The sequence below is a fragment of the Typopeltis vanoorti genome, chromosome 4 (genome assembly GCF_054136105.1).
Source record: "Typopeltis vanoorti isolate ZY-2024b chromosome 4, IOZ_Tvanoo_1.0, whole genome shotgun sequence".
Taxonomy (NCBI): Eukaryota; Metazoa; Arthropoda; class Arachnida; order Uropygi; family Thelyphonidae; genus Typopeltis; species Typopeltis vanoorti.
Genome location: NC_143552.1, coordinates 154,948,320 through 154,966,106, shown reverse-complemented (window position 1 = coordinate 154,966,106; position 17,787 = coordinate 154,948,320). Strand labels below are relative to the sequence as shown.

Genomic DNA, 17,787 nt, shown 5'->3' with positions numbered 1-17,787 from the left:
CGCCAACTTCATCAATTACCCACCACCATCAGTAGTATTTTTACAGATAATCGCAAACATCCATTCCCACTGTGGGATTCAAACACACAGCCTTTTGGTTGGAGAGCAGATATGCTTTACCACTTGGCCAACCAGGCAGGTAAATTTTGTTTGCCTACACTTGGTTAAGGATTACACAAGAATATAATTTCTTGGCATTTTTAATTTAATTAGATAATCCAGCTCTAGAAAATACATATGGAACTTACTCAAACCACCTCTTGTCTGCATTAAGCAAGATGGTCTCACACCACATGATGCAATTGATGCATCACATCAAGATATTCACAAGCATCCATGCCCACAGTGGAATTTGAACCTACCTGCTGTTTGGAAAACAAATACAATAATCACTTGCCTAACTAAGCTGGTAAAGAATATAAAATTGATATGTAAATTTGTTTTTTCAGGGGAATATGGAATGTCCCTTACATTGCAGCATCATACTTAATCCATGGTTCATTATTGAAGTCAAAAGAGAAAATTCCTTCCTTTATTAGTGGATTATTAGATCCTGATATGGCATTTTGCAAAACTCTTCGAGAAAAGGTTAGTAAAATATTGCTGAAATATTTCTCTAAATTTGTTCACTACTGCCAGTGTTTTTTTTTTTTAAATTTAAAATTTTTAAACTGCATTTGCATTTTATCTGTTTACATTGCTAAACACATATTAAGAAAGTTTTGTGAACTTTCGAGTAATCTCAGGTGTATGATATATTCGTGTGTATGTGTGTAAGGTAAATTTTCAAACAGTTATAATAGCTGCATAAAAACTTATTTGTTTTCCTTGTATTTATTTAAAGTTATAAATTTATCCACTTTCATATCAAGGTCATCATCTGGAGCATACCCATATATACAGAGAAACAAGCTGCACTACACAATCTACATGGTTGCTAAATGACTATTAAATTACTTAAGGAATTTGCAACGTATACTGGAATATTAATTAAAAGAAACTTTAATGAATACTTCCTATATTTCGGCAATGTCACATTACCATCTTCATGGGAACATACAAATATGACACGTGCATGCAGGAACTACAAAAAGCAAATGAGGCATAAGATAAGAAACTACTCTTGTTCCTAAAGTCCTAATGGTGCCCCCTAGCAGGCTATATTGGGTTGTCTTGGCCACTGGGCTGATGTTCTTATGATGTAAGTCTCCCAAATTTGGGGCAGTCTCATGCACCCAAATTTGTTGAGGTTTGGAACGTTTTTTAGAGCTGAGGCTGATTCTATGAATAGTCTATGGAGCAATATCCCAGAAGAGGCATGTTACTAGTGGGGTGCTTCAGGGATCTATTATAGGGCCATTGCTGTTTAACCTGTATGTTAATGATAATGGGGAGAATTTGAATGGAGATATTTAGTTTTTGCAGATGATGCAAAGTTGGGAAGAACTATAGAGAGTAGAGTAGCAGATGTTGTGGCCTTACAAGAAGACTCGAATAGATTAAGTGAATAAGCATGGGAGTGGGGATGCCAGTTCAATGTTGTGAAATGTAAGGTTATGAAATTTGGAAAACAAAGATGGAATATATTATTAGAGATGGAGGAAATTGGAGATCTTGGGGTGATTGTAGATAAGGATCAAAAATTTAGAGGACACATTGCCAAAATTGTGAAGACAACACAGTAGATTCTGGTTCCATTGTATAAGCCTTGATTAGGCCAAATATGGACTACTGTACAAGATTTGGTCACCTGGTTTTCAAAAGGATGAAGAGATATTGGAAAGAGTCCAGAGGTGATTGACTAAGATAATTTCCAGTCTCCAGAATGTTGAGTATGAAGAAAGGTTGAGAACATGCAAATTGCATGCAGAGTCTAGTGGTTAGAAGAGGTGGGGGGTGATATGATGATAGAGATGTACAAGTTGATAAGGGGCTGCTATATGATTAATGTTGGAGAGGTTTTTCATATAATGGTGGGGAAGAACAAGTGTGAAGGGTGTGATCAAAGGAGCAAGAAGCAGATTGTTTGCATGGAGAGTTGTAAATTATTGGAATGCATCACCTGAGAGTATGGTGTTTGCAGATAATTTGAATGTATTTAAGGTACAGTATGATGAGCTGTGTGTATATGACAAATGGCCCTACCACGATGAGTCTTTGATTCCATAGGGGTGTTGGTATAATAATAATAATCTCGCAAACAATGCTATTTTAAGCTTACTTTTGTGAACTATATGCAAAAAAGTGACTATCGCAAATGTTGCATATTAGTAGATAACTTCAAAATCTATATTCCAAAAGATGGGTAACACTGCCTATGCATTGCAGTGATTCTTAATAGTAGAATGCTATCCTCTCCAGCTATATGAGACCAATAGATGAAGAGAATATGACAGTCAAATTATTAAATATGATGTTTTGATTGTGATAAGTTTACCCATCAAATCAAAATTAAGTAGCTAAATTCTTTATTAGGAAAAAATTAAGCAGCTGTAGTCAGTACAACTTAGCTCAATAGCATACAGCATTCATGCCCCAAAATTATTTTCATGTTTTTCTGCTGAATGCTAATGCATTGTTTTAACTTTAGCTAGCTAACAGCAGACTTATAAGAGGGGGGAGGGGACTTTGCCATGACAACAGACATGAAAGCAAGATAACTTTGTATTTCAAGGAACATGCAAAGTGTAACCAATTGTGAAATGCCTTTGATGAAAGACTAAACTCCACCTATTATGACAATGAATTTGCTGCTGAAAATCATCTTTCTTTTAAAAAAAAAAAAAAAAATATATATATATATATATATATATATATATATGTATATTAAAGAAAAAGATATTATTGATATCATTGAATGACTGTTAATAGAATATGGGTAAGAAGGACCAACCTTTCCCTATGATAGCCCTGCTCATTAGTATTCAACTTTGGATTGAATAGCATATTCACTAAAGAAATGTAGCAATATAAGAAAAATGTAAAATGTGATGAAAACAAATCTTCTATAATTCAAGATGTAATTCATAAATTATTTCAATGCTATAACATTTTTAAAATTCCATAATAAATTTTAACTAAATTTTGATAAAATTTTCAGACATCTACTGGGTCATTGTGATCACTTTGCTCAGTTAGGCTTGTCAACTGTATGGAATGCAACTCTGATCAGATGTTGATCAGAGTTACATATTTTATTTAGATTTTATTTTATTTATATATTATATAATTTACTCATATTTTATTTTATTTTTTTCCATCATCAAGAATAAGTAACTTCCTCACAATGAGATGAGAGAACTAGAGTAAGAAGAACCTTTTTTCATTCCTTTTTCAAACCTGATTTCATTGTAGATAGTATGTTTAGATATTTATTTTTATATTTTTCTCAGAAAATCCTCAGAACTGTAAGGTAGAAATAGTAGTCTTTGAGATGGCTGATTGGTTTATTCTAGATCATAAGAATGGCAAATGGCATGCCCTTCTTCCTTTCCTTTCCCCATTCTGTTAGATTATATTAGAATGTTATACAGCATACATGCGGTACTCAAATTTTATTTTGAGTGCAATGTCCTTTCTCCATCTCAGTTTCATACCTTGAGGGAAGAGGTTTTCCTTCTCCAAATACATCTTTCTCCCCTCATTGCCTTCAAAATACCTCACTCCCTGTTACTTTTGATAATGTTCCAATTTCCTTTCAAGATTGGCTTTCTCTTCTTTGGTTGCATCAGGTTTATCCCAGTGCAGACATACTACATACATGCCTCCTCAGTCTCTAAAATAGCTTGGTGTTATTTTCCATTTAGGGCAATACTTCTCTTCCTTTCCTCTTGGTGGATAACCCTTCCCTCACAGACTTCCTTTGGTTGCTTTCCCATGGGAGCTGATCCTCTGGATTGGCTGCACTGTTCCTTCACTTTCTTCTAGCCATGTAGAAACTAGAGCAGCTGCTGTCTGGCTCCAGATATACTGACAGACTTCTCATCGTCTTCCTTCATTTCATCTCCCTCTGTTCTTTGTTTTTCTCACTGAATACAACTTCCATCTCCTTAAGAAACATTATTATTATTAATACATGACATCTCCAGGGAGTCTAAGGACTCATCGGGGAAGGGCACCTACTCTATAGCTCGCTGTCTGCATTACTCAATTCACCAACTACAACGAATACAACAAACTGCTACTACAATCATCATCTACACCAATGCCATCTACTGCCCACCACCACTAGTATTTTCACAGACAATCACAAACATCCATGCCCACAGTGGGATTCGAACCTGCAGCCTTTTGGCTGAAGAATAGATAAACTAACCACTTGGCCAATGAGGCCGTCAAAAATATTAGTAACCTACCTTTTCTCTTTAATCATGTACCTACACAGGGCACTGTAGCGTTATAGGTCCTGTGACCTTTCATGTGTGGGGTCATCATAATAGAAACTAGCTAGCAGAACACATACAACCAACTGGCATAATTTACTGTTCTCTTGGTCTTAGTTTTTCAGCTATAATTCCATTCATCTTCAATCTTCCACTGACAAATTCACAGAAAAACAAATGCAGTTACATACTGCATTTGTTACATACTACATAATGCATACTGTGTATGTATGCATGCACACATACACAGCCTCATTACTACCTACTTGCAGCTGATACTGAATATTATTATTATTATGTGACACCTCCAGGAAATACAAGGACCCTTCTAGGGAGAGGGCACCTGCTGTACAACTCTGTCTTCACCACTCAATCCACCAACTGCAACTATGCCAATACCATCTACCACCCACCACCACTAGTATTTCCACAGACAATCACAAACATCCATTCCCACAGCAAGATTCAAACCTGCAACCTTTTGGCTGGAGAGTGGATACGCTGACCACTCGGCCAACCAGACCAGCTATGCATGTGTTTATTATAGTATCATCCCTAACTTCCCTGTTATAGCATTTAACATTTAGCAATCAATATTTTTACAAGAACTGATGAGAAATGAACATTTATCCTTTTGACTAAACTAGAACTTATTTGCTCTGCATAATTTTCTTTGAAAAAGAAAACTTTGCACATGTCAGAAACTTTACATAAGTTAGTACAAGAAAATTCTTGTAGATAAACTTATAATTGGTTATACATAGCTTTTAATTTTTCAGGAATTTACAATGTACACTAGGATATTAATTATAAAAAACTAATTAATACTTTCCTATATTTCAACAATGTTACATTGCTATCATCAGGGATCACAAAAAACAACGATATGTGCATGCAGGCACTAACACCATGCCTTATCCACTCCACCAAAGACCAGCCACATCCCCTAGACCTACCAGGTCCCTTGCAGTTGTAAACTGTCCTACTATGGCCAAAAAGGCAGGATAACGAATATTAGGTCCAAACACAAGGATTACATCTGGTTCCACCAATCCAACCACTCAGGACTTGCTGACCATTCTTTGGACACTCACCACAGGATATGCTGGAAAAAGGCCTCTATACACTGCAGCAAATGCAAGTATGAAAGACTATTCATCATATCTGCTTTGAAAAACTTTCCAAACATGAGACTGCCCCAAATTTCTTCAGCATATATTTTAAGAATATTACAGCCCGATGGCTGAGGCAACCCAATTTAGCTCATTAGAGAGCACTGTTTAAAACTCTAGGACTAATTTCTGTTGCCTTTATTCAACCTCATTTGCTCAGTATTAGTGCCTGCATTCACATGCCATTGTTTTTTTTTTTTTTTTGTGATCCCTGATGATGGCAATGTAGCATTGCCAAAAAAATGGAGGGCGCTCGTGAGGCAACAGTTGTGGTGGTGTGTAAGAAGAGCTCCAGATTCAGATAAGTTATTCTCAAAATAATTAATTGTATATGAGTGATTGTTTGCGTAGGAGCTGCTATAAAAGTTGTGCGCTACTAGTATTATTAGTGTGTGGGATATTTTGCTTAAATGTAATTACAAATTTGTTGTTTTTGGCCCTTAGAGTAGTAACTGGTAGAGGAAAGATTGCGGCAGCTTTTTCAGTGCATCACTTTAACTTAGACTTCAGTCGTTTTGTGAAGTGCGAGGTGTGCTACATGTATTCTTTTGATTACATAGATGGTTTGTGGACATTTAGGGTTGATGGAAGGAGGGTATGTGCGAAGTGTGAGCTAAACGAGGATTTGATGAGTGCTTATATGAATTTGATGACAGAAAGTGTTAGTAGCAAGAATGCCATGGGAAGAATGAGTGCTCGTTCGAAAGAGAATCATGGTGTGAAAGAAAGGAGAAAAATTGTTAAAAAATCATTGAAAAAGAAAACGAGTGATTTCAAAACCATAATGGTAAAAAGAATGAAAGCAAAGCGAATGTGGCGGAAGGAAATGAAATTGAGAGAATGAAAGAAACCGGAAATAGCATGATGAAAGGATCGAAAGTTGGAAAAATCGAAAGAATTAATGAATCCGGAAATAGTGTGCTGCAAGGTTTGAAAGTGAGAAAAATGGAAAGAATGAATGAAAGCAAAAGTAGGACGCATGGACCGAAAGTAGAGAAACTCAAAAGGATGAATGAGAGTGAAAGTGTGGAGCGGGAGTCGAGAGTTCGAAAATTAGGAAGATTGAATGATAGAGAGAATGTGACACGAGATTCGAAAGTTGAATTGGGTTGGATGAGGCAAGAGATGAAATGGATGCTGAGTGAAGTTAAGAAAATTCGGGTGAAAACTATTAAAACAAATCAAGTGGGTATGAAAGAGTTAACGACAGACGAGCAAGTGGTGTTATATGGTGACTCCATTATTAAAGGTGTACTGGATGAGAGGATGCACAAGGTATGTTTTCCAGGTGGTAAAATGAGTGGAGTGATTGAGATATTGGATATGAGGAGGGAGCGAGCAAAGGAGTTAATGGTTTTAATAGGTACGAATGACTTGACAGAAGACAAAGAGCATGTCAGAAGGGATATCAGGAGGCTGCTTAAACAGATAAAAGAGAATAGTGTGACAGGAAGGGTAGTAAGCATGTTACCTAGGTATGGCTGGTGAGATGAGGCAGAGAGCAAGGATTATGAATGATATGTTGGCTAAAATGTGTGAGAAGAGGGGAGTACAATTTGTTAATGTGTGGAATGAGTTTGAAGAACAAAGTGAACTGTATAGGAGCGATGGACTGCGTTTGAGTGATTATGGTGTGAGTTGCTTGGAGAGACTCTTGCTGGAAGGTAGTGAAGTAAGTACAGAGAATGAATCAGATCAAGTGGGAAGTGATGTGGAAGAGCAGGAGAGTATGACAGAAGGCCTTGACTTAACTCAAGCATCAAACTATAGGCCTATCTGTGTGTCAGGTGTTGTAGTTAAGTTGTTGGAGAAGGTTGTGAGAAGTAGGATCCAGAATTGGGTTGACAACAATGGTATTATCTTTTATGGACAACATGGATTTACTAAAGGGAGGTCATGTTTTAGTAATCTACTTACTTATTACAATAAAGTGACTGCTTCCATGAACAGAGGAGAAGGATACACAGTAATATATTGTATATAGATTTCGCAAAGGCTTTTGATAGATTACTGCATGATAAGTTGATAGTCAAACTAGATGGATGGGGTTGGATATTAGATTGGTGCATTAGATTGGAGACTAGCTGTCTGATAGGTATCAACAAGTTGTGTATGGGGGGAGTGGACAAACACTGGATACTAACTGGAAGAACAAACAGAGGAAAGCCAAGGACTAGATGAGATGATGACCTTGGTTATCCAGGAAAAGGAAAGTTACTAGTGGTATGCCTCAAGGGATTGTTTTAGGTCCATTGCTGTTTAATTTGCATATCAATGATATTGGTGAAGATTTGGATGGAGATATTTAGTTGTTTGCAGATGATGCAAAGTTGGGACAAACCGTGAAGAGTAGAGAAGATGTTGTGGCCTTACAAGAAGACTTGAATAAATTGAGTGATTGGGAATGGGGATGTGAGTTCAATGTTACAAAATGTAAGGTTTTAAAATTTGGAAAACAAAAATGGGATGCAGAATTTATGCTTGGTGAGGATATATTGTCGGAGATGGAGGAAATAAGAGTTCTGGGGGTGATAGTGGATGAGGATCTGAAATTTAGGGGACACAGCCAAAATTGTGGGGACAACACAAAGGCTTCTGGGAATAATGCGGAGGACACTGACTTGTAGAAGTAGGGAGATTCTTGTTCCATTGTATAAGGCTTTGATTCGGCCACACATAGACTATTGTGCCCAGATTTGGTCACCTGGTTTTCAGAAGGATGAAGAGATGTTGGAAAGGGTCCACAGGCAACTGACTAAGGTAGTTTCTAACCTCTGTCGAGTATGAGGAAAAATTGAAAAGATGCAACTTGCAGAGTGTGGTTGACAGGAGGAAGAGGGAGAGATATGATAGAGACCTACAAGTTGGTAAGGGGTTGTTATAGGATCAATGCTTGAGAGGTCCTACAGAAAATAGTGGGAGATCAGGGAGAACCAGAGGTCATCCCTGGAAACTGTATAAAGAGGATGTGAGTAGGGGAATGAGAAGCAGGTTTTTTTCATGCAGAGTTGTGAATGATTGGAATGCCGTGCCTGAGAGTGTGGTGTCTGCAGAGAATTTGAGTGTGTTTAAAGCACAGTAGCATGGGATGCAGATGAGCTGTGTGCATGATAAAAGGACCTCCTAGATGAGTCTTTGACTCCATGGAGTCTTGGGTAATAATAATAATAATAATAATTAAAACCCCAGTACAAGAAAAAATCATTACTCTAATGCAACAGTTCTTATCTGTGATGTAGTTGGAATAGTTAAATTATCTTTTCTTTTCAGAATGGTGAATAATATGAATGGTATCATTTAGAAAACAAGTGATTTATGAAACATGACACCATCACATTATAGGTCTTGAGACCTCTCATGTGTTAGGCTGATATAAAAACAAAAAGTAAATAAGTCCATACAAACCAGTATACGTTAGATAATTTTTGTAATGATAACTCTCTGGTTTCTTGTTAATTAAATGATTTTTTAGTTTCCATAATCATGTTTCCCAAGAATGAGAATTTTATGAAGTAACTTCTATTAATGAACATAAATCAGTAAAACATAGAAAATGGTAATGTTTTCATACCAGGTTGAAATGTCAAATATATTTTTCTATGAAGTGCATGAAAATGCAGCTTGTTTTCTGATGGGTAAAAAATTTTTGATGCATAAAAAATTGATTTATATTGAGAAAATATATAACAGAAATATTTGTGGGTAAACATGAAAATAATTGCAATTATTTTGTGTTATACTTGACAAGAAATTATAATTTTGTTTAAATTCTTGTTAGAAAGTTTTTTCTAGGGGATCTCTTTAAAAGATAAAATAAGAAACTCTTCGATTAGAGAGCAAACCAAAATAAATGACATTCTAACTTATATTAAGACCAGAAAATGGAACTGGGCAGGTCATGTAATGAGAAGAGAAGATGGACACTGGATCAAGGAGCTTACAAACTGGATACCAACTGGAAGAAGTAACAGAGGAAAGCCAAGGACTAGATGAGATAATGACCTTAGAAACTTTGACAAGAAGTGGAAGAAGATTGCCAAAGATAGAAAAAAGTGGTCAAAAAATGGGAAAGCCTTCGTCCAGCAGTGGACTGACCAAGGCTGAGAAGGAAGCAGAAAGTTTTTTCACTTGGTTATAAATTAAAAATGCCAAGAAATTATATTCTTGTTTAATCATTTATCCAAGTGTAAGCAAACAAAGTTTGTGCATGAAGTATTTTCATGACTAGGCTACTTATATATGAGCTAATGACCATATTAATTGCTTTAATATCCTATAATTCAAAGCACATCCTTTTGAGTGTGTATAATGGTGTGCATTGTGGGAAAGGTCACTAAACAGACTGGTTTCCACCTTTATTGAGGTACTGTTAAAGTAGGGGGTGGTACATCTCTAGAAACTCTTTACAAGATCACTCTTAATCTCAAACTATAATTTCATCACTCAAGGACAAGAATCTCAGATGTGTCTCCACTTAGTGACAGTTATTGAATAGTTTTGAAATTAATTTTGATACAAACTGCTTACAAAATTAAAAAAAAAAAAAAGTGCACTAGTTAAATACCAACATATTTCTTTTATATGCTATACAATATTTGTATTTAAACAAAAATGTCTGATGCATTTCTTATGCAGTTGATTCAAGATACATTCACTCATGAATTCACTACTTACCATCAAATTGAACTATCTGATGAAAGCATCTAGATTCCATGTCATTAACGTGGCCTTGACAGTGCCCCTTGCACACCATTACACAGCCTCCATCTAGGCACAACCGGTGGAATAAATGGCAGCAAGAATATTAACTGTGTTGTCCTCCATGGTATAGCAACTGCATCAAACAACTAGTTTTTCCTCCAAATCATTCCTATTATCATTACTGTGCAAGTTAAATAACTGCCCAAGAAAACAGTCCTGTGGTACATCACTAATTATCTGCCTTTTTGATTGAGTATAATCTAGATTTTTCCCATTTTCGAATACATGAAAAATTCCACATCTAGAAAGAAGGATCCTGGTGTTGGCCATTCACTGCTTTTCTTCTGCTTCATAAAACAGATGATCTGGATGGCCTGGCCAGGATCATTTGGTTTGTTGGATTACCTGCAGGGGTGAAGAATGTTTTTCTTCTTCTTGATCTGGAAACAGGGTCCTGGCATTTCACTTCTGAGTACAGTCATTGCTTGCTGGATAGTAGGCATTTATGTGTGGCTCCATATAGATAAGGAGCTCTGGCATAAATCCTCTTCTTCTTCTCTTTGAGTATGAATCCTTGTCCTTAAAATTATCAGAACCTCATAAGGCCTTATCCAGAAATTGTTGATATGTTAAACCAACACAAACAGAAAACAACAGAAATATATACAAATGCACCATTTTTAATAATATATGCAAACATTGAATATCCAATCAGGAAATGTCACCCTTCTTTATCTGGATAGATTGGCAAGATCCCCAAAATTGGTTTTAAAAACAAAATTCATTTAGGAGATATATTTCTCAGAACATCAAAGAAACATTCAAAGCAACTCCTCTTTGTTGAGGTAATACCAGTAAATCCTCAAGGCAGATAACCAGTAATCCCTCCCCCATAAAACATTAAGCTTTTCAAGAGGAGTGTATCGTAGTGGGACCTTCTTGTTGCTCCTGATGAGATTTTTTGTATAAATCTTAATGCATATGGATACCTTATCTACCAGGAATATCATCTTTACATTCACCATCCTTGCACCTTCAGTATCAGTGAAAGCAGGGTGCTTCATTTGCCAGAAATGTGGTTATGCTCAAACTGCCTGTCTTAGCTCTGCAATCTGTGCCCATTGTGTCAGTAAAGAGCATGAAACAGAAAACTGCATTCACAAATCGCCTAAAGGCACAAACCACGAAGAAGTATATCTGGCTTACTCTCAAGCAATGTTAAATGTGGAATTATTGCCTAACTCTAGAAAACATCAAAAATGAAATTATTCCTTTGCAATGACAAATCCTTTAAAAAATTTTAAAGAGCACCACATAAGAAAAAAGCCTGCTGAAAAAATGGATCTCCATATCAACAGAGGAATTCAAAATGATTAAATATCCTATTATCTTGGGATATTGCATAATTTCAGTTTATTGATATTGTGAATATTCAGTTTGATGACACAGCTATTTTTTTTTTTTTCTGGAGAGAGAAACATCAACACCAGCTGTCCACCATTTCCCCATAAAAAGGAAAAATCCATGACCTAGAAAAGCCAAAGCAGAATCAAAACTTGAAGTCAAATTAATCTGCCACTAGACAAATAATGAATACGTTCATAGAGTAGAATTGCTGTGGATTCTGCTAAAATACTGATGACATTGAAGTCTTCTTGCAGAAGTCATTCTATTTTTGCCTGCAGGATACTTATTTGAAACCTGGCAAGAATCCAATATTATGGTATGTCACTATTATCTGTAAGATCAAGATAGTGGAAGGACCTGTCTATAGAGGAGTTATAATCCTTTGGAAGAAATCTTACCCTATTCCAACAAGCCAAGCTAAATACCAACATAGAGGTAGTTGCATTCCACCTCCCAGTAAAATCTCATATCACAATTTACTGCTTAGTGTAAATATATCCCAGGATGATCTTAAACAATAAATTACATGATAACCACAGTAATTAATTTTAATGAAATGAAAGTACAGATGTTTTGTACTGAAAATAACAGTATATCATCAGTGCATAGAAACAAGCAAATCAAAGAAATGGGAATACAAGTACATACAGCAGTCGGTGGTTTACCAATTAAAAACTGTTGTGGTGTGCTAGAAATTAATATTAATAAATAATATTATACACTAGTTTCAGACTATCAGTTGCCTGGAGTTCACACAGTTTATATTCTCACAAGTTTTCCTTGATACAGAACCAAACCAACTTCGAGCAACTAAAAAAGATTTAGCATGTAATGTTCAGTCTATTTTAGATCTTGAAAGAAGGATTTTGGCTACCTTGGATGACAGATTACTGGATATCGTTCTACATGTTTCTAAACAATCTTTAGCCCACTCTAAAAGACATTCCTGCAGACTGATGCAAAAATATGAATCATTATACCGTAAGCAAAAAATTACTTCTATCAACACCCCTCCTAATAAATAGATTGTGAATATTTCTGGATGCCTGTTGCCTGATGCTGAAACTAGTCTATTGGCTAAAGACCATGATTTTGCTGTGGTACCTAAATGCATCTCATGTCTTGATTTTTTGCATAACATTGAATGCAATCTGTCAGGACTTTCCAGCAAAGATGCTAATAAACTACACTTTGAAGTTTCTGCTTTACTTTTTAAAAGCAAATTACCTTCATGTAATTTATCTAGTGTTGAAACCAGTGTGCTGTTTTCATTAAGACAAAAGAGCAATATATCTATTTCGAAAGCAGATAAAGGAAAAGCTTTAGTGGTACTGGATAAGGCTGACTATGAGAGGAAGATAGACTACCTTTTACACGATATTTCCACCTATCAAGAAATTAGTTATAACTCTACAAAAAACACAAATTAAACAATTAAATAAGCTGCTTGATGAAGTTGTTAGTTGGGATTAAAATACTTTGGACAAGTTGCACACTCATTTTGGAAGAACTCCTCGTTTATATGACCTCCCAAAAATTCATAAAGAAGGTTATCCACTAAGACCCATCATGAATTGTATTGACTCTCCCACCTGTAGAATTTCTGTCACATTTATTAACTGCCCATACTGGACAATACAGATCATTCATCAAGAATTCCACACATTTTCTTGAGAAAATCAAGGATATTCAAATACAAGTTTTGGATTTGTTAGTCAGCTTTGCCATTGTTTCCTTCTTTACCAACATTCCATTATCTGATACTGTTAATTTACTATAAATATGAGGGTAATCATCATACTATATGATGATTACCCTCCTGATATTGCAAAGATTTTTGAATTTGTTATAGAATCAAGATATTTCAGCTGGAAAAACAAGATCTGTAGACAAGTTGAAGGCAATGCCATGGGTAGCCCCCGGTCTCTATCTTTGGAAAACTATTTTTTGAACCATCTGGGAGATACCTTGTTCTCATCCATTCATCCCCACGCCACTCATTGGTTATGTTGATGATGTCTTTGCTGTTTGGCCTCATTCTGAAAATGAACTTACCACTTTCTTACAACAGATCAATAGCCTTCACCTATGCATTCAATTCACCATGGAAAAAGAAAAGGCTGGTATTTTATCATTGTTGGACATCCTTCTTACGACACAGCCTCCAGTAATTTATAAACCAGTGTTTATTGAAACCTAGCTTTACTGGCAGATACATTCATCAAAAGTCTGCTCATCACACCTCACAAAAAATCAGTGTTATCAAATCTTTAATTAGTAGAGTACATAAAGTGAGCTCCTCCCCTTTAAACTTACAACAAGAAGTTCTCACTATCGAAACGTTAATGGAATTTAATGGTTACAACCCTAATCAAATTCAACAGATAATTGACTCCTAGGTTCCAAACCTCAGGATTCTTCAACAGACTGCATGGTTTCATTTGCTTATATTTCTGACATCTCTTAACCGATCGATTGGTAGAATTTTGAAGAAGTATCATCTCATTCCCACATACTTTACTATCAACAAAGTTTCTCATCTGTTGCCATCTACAAAAGACAGACTGTTACCTCTATCTTTACCTAATGTTTACCAGATATCTTGTGAATGTAATCTAACATACTTTGGGCAGACAAGCTGTTCTGTAGAAAAAATAATTAATGAACCTCAATATTATATCGAATACATGAAATCTCAAAAGTCTGATCTGGCACAACATAGTATTGACACTAAACACTTACCACCGAGATGAAGTATCCAATAGGATGAATCTCGTCTTCTCCATAGAAACAGGTTTAAATATGAATGCCTTTACAGAGAAAGTTGTGAAGCCTTTTTACATCGGCCAAATCTGAATCGGAATGATTGTCTCTCACTCCCAAAGTTTGGGAGATTCTTATTTTATGTAACCATCAAAAATAGTTTTCATCATCATCATCAAATTCCTGACATGTACCCTCAAGGGGTATACAGGATATGATAGTATTACATGTAAAATTTACATCATTACTAACTTCCTATCTACAATTTTCCACCAAATCAGTCTGTTACTTGTCAAGACTCCAACATTATCACATCTTATATTTCTATCATCTAAGGCAGTGCTTCCCAAACTTATGGACACCAAGGCCCCCTTTGGAAGAATTAAAATATTTCACGGCTCCCATCGAAAAAAATTTTTCGATGGGTACTGCATAATAGAGACATATATTATTATAATATTTATTGTATTTATATTCAATACAATTTATATTCAAGATTTTGCATTTGCAATCTTTTTTGTGCTTTTTATCAATACCTTTGAAATTAAACTTATATGAATAAGCATATATTTACTAATATTCATTAAGCGAAGAAATACGCAAGAAGTAAAATTTGTTAACCAACACCAATGTCTGATTTTTTTCCATTAAATATAATAAATTTAGTTTAATCCTTTATCCAAGTGTGAGCAAACAAAGTTTGCGCCTGAAAGTATCTTCAGGACTGGGTTAAGGTGGTACAACACCAGGGCAACTCGTTGCAAAGGTGGAGCAAGATACCAACACTCCTATCTTAGTATCTCCTATAATGCAAAGCACATCTCCTTGCGGATATGTGTCTAATGTTAAGCATTAAGAGAAGGGCCACTACCCAGACTAGTTTTGACCTTTATTGAGGTCTCTTCAGTGGGAGCCAGGCCCAAGTGGAGATATCAGGCAGAAGCATTAGTAAGTCATCTCCACCTATAGGAATTGCCAATTGGTGTGCCACCCTTTTTTAATAATTTACTCTGGATTAGAGAAAGATGTTGAAAGTTTATTTTTCACTTGATTAGAGTATAATAAATTTAGTTTAATCCTTTATCCAAGTGTGAGTAAACAAAGTTTGCGCCTGAAAGTATCTTCAGGCGCAAACTTTGTTTGCTCACACTTGGATAAAGGATTAAACTAAATTTATTATACTCTAACCAAGTGAAAAATAAACTTTCAACATTTTCCATTAAAATATAAAAAAGAACAAAAAAGAAATAGTAAATATTAAAAATTAAATACGTTTCTTTTAAGATTAAAAGAAGATTAAAGCCTCAACAACAAATGGTCCCCAAGGGGGTCGCAGCCCACAGTTTGGGAAGCGCTGGTCTAAGGCACTTTGTACTGTATCAATCCACCAATATCTTGGTCTTCTTCTGGGTCGTTTTCCTGCCAACCTAGCAGAGAACACTTGTTTTGCTAATCTTTCCTCGCCCATTCTGTTTAAGTGATGATACCATCTCAGATTACCTCTGCTAACACATTTCTGGATGCTGACAATGTCAAATTCTTTCCTAATATCCACGTTTTTAATATGATATTGCCATTGGTGCCATCTGTTCACGCATCTAATCTTTCTCAGGACTCATATCTGCGGTCTCTAGTCTTTGGTCAAGTGTTTTACTTCTGACCCAGCTCTCAGATCCATAAGTTAAAACTGGTTTGAACAGTCTTGTATACAGCTAATTTAGTGTTACGACTAATTTTTCTCTTATTCCATATGAATTTATTCAATTGACTTCCTACCATACCAGCTTTGTTGATTCTGTTGTCTATTTCCATATTTAATTGACCATCTTCACTAAAAATCACACCTAAGTAGCTAAAATGCTTCACTTGCTCTATAGGTTCTCCATTCACAATACAGTTGATATTTTCATCGATTCTACCTATATTCATTGTCTTTGTCTTTTTATTGCTGACCTTCATACCATACCTATTACAACAGTTATTCAATTTAGTCAGGGAATCTTGCAAACTTGTAGCAGATTTATTTAGAGGTATAACATCGGCTGCATAAAGCAAAGAGCTGACATTAACATCTCCAATTCTGATATCATGTTTATTACCACTTTCCTTCATAATGTGATCCATATAGATAATGAATAACAGAGGGAACAATGTACTGCCTTGTCTCACACCAGATTTAACATTAAACCATCTTCCTGTACTTCATTCAATTCCAACTGCTGACTTACAACTCAAATAAAGACTAAGTATTGCTTAATATAATTTTTCATTGACACCATATAATTGTAGCATATTGAATAGTTTCTCTCTTGGCATCTTGATCTTTGTTATATTCCCATGCTTTTTCAACTATTTGTCGTAAAGTGAAGATTTGATCTTGACAGCCTCTATTTGGCCTGAATCCAGCATGTTCTTCACCAAGCTTTTCTTCCATAATTCTTCTCAACCATTTCTCAAGTATACTAGCATAAATCTTGCCAGGAACACTCAGTAGGGAAATACCTCTATAATTCTCGCATTCAGTTTTATTTCACTTTTTATATATGAGTACTATGAGAGCTCTACTCCAATCATTGGGAATTTGTCCCTCTGTCCAGGCCTTTTGAACTATGCAGTGCAGCCACTGTAAGACTTTTATACCACCATAACTTCAGCATTTCTGGTCGAATATCATCTACTCCTGCTGCCTTTTCACATTTCAAGCATTTGATGGCTTATTCTACTTCAATTATGGATATGTATTCCTGACTGCATGTCTGTTGAGTGTTTTTTTACCTCTGTGCCATCACCACTTGTTTCATTTAGCAATTTTTCGATGTAATTACTCCATACTTCAAGGATATCTTTTTCTCCCGTTTTCATGTCACCTTTATCATCTCTAACTCCTTTTACAGCACTCTTTCATTTCTAAGCTTCTTCAACAACCTCCAGAATATTTTATCACCTTCTTGATATGTATTTTCTATGTTCTTGCCGAAGTCCTCCCATTACATAATGTTTAGCTTTCTTACATTTGTCTCTGTATTCTCTAAGAGCACAAGCTGACTTATATTCTAGGAACTTTTAATATGCTTTCTTCTTTTCCTGCACTGCCTCTTTAACTTTCTGTGTCCACCATGGAGTTCTGATTTTTCTATCCTTGCTGACAACCTCACAACATGCTTCTCTGTTTGAATCAATCAAGGTTTTCTTCAAGGCTTGCCAATGAATCTCCAAGGTTTGGTTCCTGTTCTCAAACCCTTTCATTTTTTCTTCAATAAGCTTTGTGTATTTTAGTCTACAGTTCACATCTGAAAGCTGATTAATTTTTATTCGTTTTAAAACTTTCTTACATATTATTGTTTTCAATATGAAATTCAGTT

The 17,787-nt window shown here is 35.6% G+C and overlaps 1 protein-coding gene across 2 annotated transcripts in view; it reads left to right on the top strand.

Annotated features, from left to right (window-relative positions):
* Window positions 1-17,787, top strand: part of Plod (procollagen lysyl hydroxylase) — a 339,227-nt gene that overhangs the window by 254,426 nt on the left and 67,014 nt on the right. For both annotated transcript variants that reach the window (XM_090392044.1, XM_090392043.1), the window contains one exon: window positions 450-588. In XM_090392044.1, coding sequence (XP_090248170.1) covers window positions 450-588 — 139 coding nt within the window. The remainder of the gene's footprint in view (window positions 1-449; window positions 589-17,787) is intronic.